Source organism: Tupaia chinensis, unplaced genomic scaffold, assembly GCF_000334495.1.
Source record: "Tupaia chinensis unplaced genomic scaffold, TupChi_1.0 Scaffold000332_1, whole genome shotgun sequence".
Lineage (NCBI taxonomy): Eukaryota > Metazoa > Chordata > Mammalia > Scandentia > Tupaiidae > Tupaia > Tupaia belangeri.
In genome coordinates this window covers 2,109,852-2,116,027 of record NW_006159826.1, presented here as the reverse complement: position 1 = coordinate 2,116,027, position 6,176 = coordinate 2,109,852, and the positions used below count along the sequence as shown (strand labels likewise).

Below are 6,176 nucleotides of genomic sequence, written 5' to 3'. Positions count from 1 at the left end.
GGGCCTCGGCCAGCCTGCCAGGTGAAGCGTCCCATTTACACGGGGACACGCCAGCCAAAGACACGCACCGGATTCTTCACGAGGTACTCGGAGGTGACACTCTCGATTTCGTCTGTGGAGTAAGAAGGCACGTCCGCGCCGCAGGGGTGGCTCTCGCTGGCCATCAGCAGCTGGTAGTACTCCTCGTTCGCTGTGGGGACGTGACACAGTGGGCGAATCAGAAGGGCTGGGGACTGACTAACTCTCAGAGGCTGGGAGCTCTACCGTCCTCAGTGAAGAAGTGGGGTCCAGGTAAGAGGGGACTTCAGAAAGTTTGTAGAAAATGGATAAAGTATGAGTTTATTTTGGTGCCAAAAAAATCTGGGAACCCACGCGTGGCTCTTTGACAACGTGCACTTTCTAGGCACTCTCTGGGACCCCTCCCCTGTCTTCCTGGGACACGCAGAGAGCACACGGAATGCTGAGGGCCAAACCCACATACCAAAACCCGGGCTTCCCCCCGGACATCAGAGAGCCTGTGACTACAGGATTGTTAAAAGAATAAACAGGCAAAGTGAAATAAGCTCAGAGTTTTGCCCAGCTTTCGGTTCTCCAGAAGTCTTCAGTCATGGTCAACGTGGATGTTCCTGCACAGGGCTCGTGTGCCGACCTGCACTGGACTTCTTGGGAGGCCCGGTCAGATACCCCGTCCAGGCAGAATCCGCTGCTTACAAACCAGAGAGGCACCGTCTGGAAGACGCTGCTCCAAACAGAATCAGTAGACAAGGGCCACTCAGTCCTAGTTCTCGCACCACCCTGGGCTCACCACAGGACTTCGGGGTGACCAGGCCTGCCTCCACATGTCACCGTGCATGAGTGGCAATGGTCACTGCTCCAGAAGGGGGAACGAGCTGCCTCGAGGCTGCCACTAGCCCAGGAGAAGGAGCAGCCAGGGCCAGTCTGTGGAGCTTCCTGCCGTGGTGGTGAGACCGCAGGATGCCGGCCTCCCTTAGCTGTCTTCAAGCTCTCCACCCAGAGTCTGGAGATCTCCGAGAACACTCTCGAATCCAGACAGAAGCCACCAGAAGGTGAGGAGACATCACAATTTGGCAGTGCTTCCAAGTTCTGAAGTTACTGCAAATGCCAGGGACTTAACACCCTGAACTGGCACAACAAAGGTAGAGTGGCCCGACGGGCTGGAGTGAGCTTTCCCCTCCAGCTGCTCCTCCTGGAAAAGGTGGCGCAGCCCCAGAGCTGGGCCTGCCACGGTGTGGTGCCCATCTGGGGGCACTGCAGCAGTGGACTCTGGCTTGCCTGTCAGCCTGACAAGACAGACACGGCTGAGTGAGTGTGTGGAGGATGCTGGAGAAGTGCATGTAGCCGGCAAACAGCAGACCACCATTCTCCGCCAGCTCAGGGACCCGAGATGAGGAGCCGAGATGACCCGCCTCTACCAGGAAAGGGTGCTCACAGTTAGCCAGGGAAGACAGGCTGAAATACACATTTGTACCCAGCCCGGCCCAAATGCATGCCATGCCTTGGGACAGAAACCGATGGGAGCAGAATACCGCCCGAGTGCCCCCTTTATCTCGGCCTTTCAGACTTTTCTATTTGTATGCATTTTTAATTTCAGAGGGAATGTGTGTTTGCTAGCGAGAGACAGAGAGAGAAAGGGAGGAATCACACCCCATAGGGCACGACCACGCCACAGTCCCTTCTCTGTGTCTCCGCCTGGTCAGGATTTGGGGCATGCGCCCCATGCTCCCCGTGTGCTTTCTGAGCCACCGTGGCTGGGACCTGAACTGTGATTGGCTGTGTGGGCTCCTGTAACCACTAGGCTATGGAGCAGGCTTGCATTCTTTTTAGTTAAGACAGGGTACAAGTTGCAATCTTCCTGCCTCAGTCTCCCGAGGAACTGGGATTACAGATGTGTGTCCCTGTCCCTGGCCTTTAGGTTAGACGGGTGATCAACCCGGGACCTTGCACAACGTCTAAGCCGTATGCTGCTCCGTGCTGGGCCTCATGCCATCTCTAATGTGCAGGACCAACACCTGACTGCACATGTACAGTGTGTGAGCAGAGGCCTTTGGCCATGCAAAGAGCCCGAGCGAGATGCTCACGTCTCCACCTGCTTGTCGCGAAGGGCCAGCTGGCTAAGGGATTCCTTGAAGCCCAGGAGCTGGTGGTTTTTGGTGTCAAGAGTGGGACACGCCTAAGAACGACAAGGTGCGACGAGGTGGAGAATGCACCATGATTTCTGCTGTGATCTCTGGGCACCAGAGGAGATGGGCCTTTCTGGAGCTGGACTCACAGTGCAGGAGCAACTGAGGGGCGGCCCAGCTCGAGTGGGTGGCACCTGAGGGACTTGGCAGCCCACCGAGCAGTAAAGCAGTGGACTCGATGATGTGAGCATCCCAGAACCTGCTGCGTGTGTCGGTGGACCCTCCGCCCGGCCGGCAGTTCTGCACCCGCAGCGTCACATGAAGCCTCAGTCTTGCCACTGACCAGGTCTAAGAACTCTTTCACCTTGCCAACCAGCTAAAATCCAAATGCACACACGGATGGAAGCAGCCGCCTCACTCTGCCTCGCTGCCTCCTCCATTCCTGGGTGAAGCGACCACCAGGGCGGAAACCAACTTGACACACACGAGACGTGCCCGGCCTGGTCTCGGATGGAGAAGCTCGCCGGAAGGACCGTCTCGGGCTAAGACCTGGAAGTACCTGCCTCTGTCTCCACGTGGTGTGCTAAAGGAGCGCCGGTCCCCAGGCAGACGCTGAGAGGTGTTCTGCTTTAATCCCATCCCGGGCTGCTCGTAGAGCCGGGCTCTGCCACAGGTCAGAGCAGAGTGTGACGGTCTTCCGGACTCGGCCTCATCGTCCCAGACACCAACATCCAGTCAGAGCCTGGACCTGACTTCTGAACATGACCTGACCCCAGCCCAGGGCACAAGTTTGATGTGGTAAAGGAATTTCTTTGACATGCTGGTTTTCCATCTGTTTTGTTTGTTTTCCTGCTGCCAACAAACCGAGGTTTCCACTCAATTGCGGCTTCATCAGGCTTTTATTCCCTTCAGAAACAGCACAATCCTGGCTGTAGTCTGGGGGTCAAAAACTCATCCCTACAGGTGTGCACGGGGCGCGGGGACGTACCTTTCACCTGCTTCACGCTCCTCAAGGCGTACTTCAAGGTGGCCAGCGTGCTGGCCTTGCCCTTGGCCTTCTTGTCTGCAGGGAGGTGGACCTTCAGCTCCTTCAGCGTCTTCACCAGCTCCTTGTGTGTGTCCGCTTTGGCAGACTGCTCGCTGCTGCGGGGGACGAGAGAGAGGCGGGCAGGTGTGAGGGCCCGAGGCGTCCTCTTTGGAGTGAGTGTGGGGTGGTGCTCAGCAGCATCTCTGCCCTGCCCGCTGCACCCCATCACTGACGGCACCAGAACCCCCTGCAGACTAGTCACCCCCGTCGAGAATTACTATGCGTGGGGAAGTCCCTCCAACCACGCTCCTTTCCCCAAGAGTCAGAGCTTGGCTTTGCCTGGGGAGGGCAAGGTCGACCATGGTTTTGGGGGCTGCTGCTGTCTCCTTCCCTGTCTCTCGGGGACAAGGACCGAGTGGTGGGGACTGGGATGTGCACGTGGACAGTGAGTGTGAGGAAGGTTTTACGCGTGAGGACAGAGACCCGGGAGGAGACAGGGCAGGGGGCCTTGCTGGTGGAGATGGGCAGTTTGGACCAGAGGTGCAGAGAGCTCGGAGTTGGGTCTCTGAGGCCACCTGTGGGAGGAGCACGTGTGCCCAGGAGCAGGCTTGGTTTTCTCCTAGAGGCGATGAGGGAATGTCTATGGACGGAAGGAGTATCCGTACCAAATACCTAGGGGCTGAGGAACGTTCCAGATGAGCACGCCCAGAGCTTGGCAAGGTTTACAGAGTGGAGCTGGCGAGTGCTGTGGCAGCAGGCACCCTGCGAGGGCTCTGGGCAGCCCGTGGGGACACAGCTGGTGTCTGGGAGGCCAGGGCACAGCCATTCACACTGACACGGCTGTGCAGACTGATGGGGTTTAGCCGAGCCTGAAAAGGTCACATCACTCCCCCAAAGTGAGCCTCCAACAGCCACCCCCAAACTGTCCTCTAACAGCAAGTCTGCCGGCTGTCCTGCAGACAGGGCGCTGGCCTTACCTGCAGCCACTCGCAGGCGGGGTGTGTTCAGACTTGGCCATCATCAGGCTGAAGGCACTTGCACTTAGGAGGGCAGGAGAAAATACAGCTCAGAGGACTGCATGGTGCCCCCACCCCACCGACCAGCAAACACAGCTCAGAGGACTGCATGGTCCCCTCCACCCCCACCCCATCGACCACTAAGCACAGCTCAGAGGACTGCATGATCCCCGCCCCCAACCCCACCAACCACTAAGCATAGCTCAGAGGACTGCATGGTCCCCTCCACCCCCACCCCATCGACCACTAAGCACAGCTCAGAGGACTGCATGATCCCCGCCCCCAACCCCACCAACCACTAAGCATAGCTCAGAGGACTGCATGGTCCCCTCCACCCCCACCCCATCGACCACTAAGCACAGCTCAGAGGACTGCATGATCCCCGCCCCCAACCCCACCAACCACTAAGCATAGCTCAGAGGACTGCATGGTCCCCTCCACCCCCACCCCATCGACCACTAAGCACAGCTCAGAGGACTGCATGATCCCCGCCCCCAACCCCACCAACCACTAAGCATAGCTCAGAGGACTGCATGGTCCCCTCCACCCCCACCCCATCGACCACTAAGCACAGCTCAGAGGACTGCATGATCCCCGCCCCCAACCCCACCAACCACTAAGCATAGCTCAGAGGACTGCATGGTCCCCTCCACCCCCACCCCATCGACCACTAAGCACAGCTCAGAGGACTGCATGATCCCCGCCCCCAACCCCACCAACCACTAAGCATAGCTCAGAGGACTGCATGGTCCCCTCCACCCCCACCCCATCGACCACTAAGCACAGCTCAGAGGACTGCATGATCCCCGCCCCCAACCCCACCAACCACTAAGCATAGCTCAGAGGACTGCATGGTCCCCTCCACCCCCACCCCATCGACCACTAAGCACAGCTCAGAGGACTGCATGATCCCCGCCCCCAACCCCACCAACCACTAAGCATAGCTCAGAGGACTGCATGGTCCCCTCCACCCCCACCCCATCGACCACTAAGCACAGCTCAGAGGACTGCATGATCCCCGCCCCCAACCCCACCAACCACTAAGCATAGCTCAGAGGACTGCATGGTCCCCTCCACCCCCACCCCATCGACCACTAAGCACAGCTCAGAGGACTGCATGATCCCCGCCCCCAACCCCACCAACCACTAAGCATAGCTCAGAGGACTGCATGGTCCCCTCCACCCCCACCCCATCGACCACTAAGCACAGCTCAGAGGACTGCATGATCCCCGCCCCCAACCCCACCAACCACTAAGCATAGCTCAGAGGACTGCATGGTCCCCTCCACCCCCACCCCATCGACCACTAAGCACAGCTCAGAGGACTGCATGATCCCCGCCCCCAACCCCACCAACCACTAAGCATAGCTCAGAGGACTGCATGGTCCCCTCCACCCCCACCCCATCGACCACTAAGCACAGCTCAGAGGACTGCATGATCCCCGCCCCCAACCCCACCAACCACTAAGCATAGCTCAGAGGACTGCATGGTCCCCTCCACCCCCACCCCATCGACCACTAAGCACAGCTCAGAGGACTGCATGATCCCCGCCCCCAACCCCACCAACCACTAAGCATAGCTCAGAGGACTGCATGGTCCCCTCCACCCCCACCCCATCGACCACTAAGCACAGCTCAGAGGACTGCATGATCCCCGCCCCCAACCCCACCAACCACTAAGCATAGCTCAGAGGACTGCATGGTCCCCTCCACCCCCACCCCATCGACCACTAAGCACAGCTCAGAGGACTGCATGATCCCCGCCCCCAACCCCACCAACCACTAAGCATAGCTCAGAGGACTGCATGGTGCCCCCACCCCACCGACCAGTAAACACAGCTCAGAGGACCGTGTGCCTCCCCCCATCCCACCGACCAGCAAACAGAGGACCGCATGGTCCCCTCCTCCCCCCATCCCACCGACCAGCAAACAGAGGACCGCATGGTCCCCTCACCCCACCGACCAGCAAACACAGCTCAGAGGACCGCGTGC

At 59.1% G+C, this 6,176-nt stretch overlaps 1 protein-coding gene across 5 annotated transcripts in view; it reads right to left on the bottom strand.

The window, feature by feature from the left end:
* The window catches only part of PER2 (period circadian regulator 2), a 45,629-nt gene that overhangs the window by 26,506 nt on the left and 12,947 nt on the right, over window positions 1–6,176 (bottom strand). For all 5 annotated transcript variants that reach the window (XM_006151940.1, XM_006151942.3, XM_006151939.3 and 2 more), the window contains 3 exons: window positions 4,146–4,208; window positions 3,130–3,284; window positions 69–190 (listed from right to left, as the gene is read on the bottom strand). In XM_006151940.1, coding sequence (XP_006152002.1) covers window positions 69–190; window positions 3,130–3,284; window positions 4,146–4,208 — 340 coding nt within the window. The remainder of the gene's footprint in view (window positions 1–68; window positions 191–3,129; window positions 3,285–4,145; window positions 4,209–6,176) is intronic.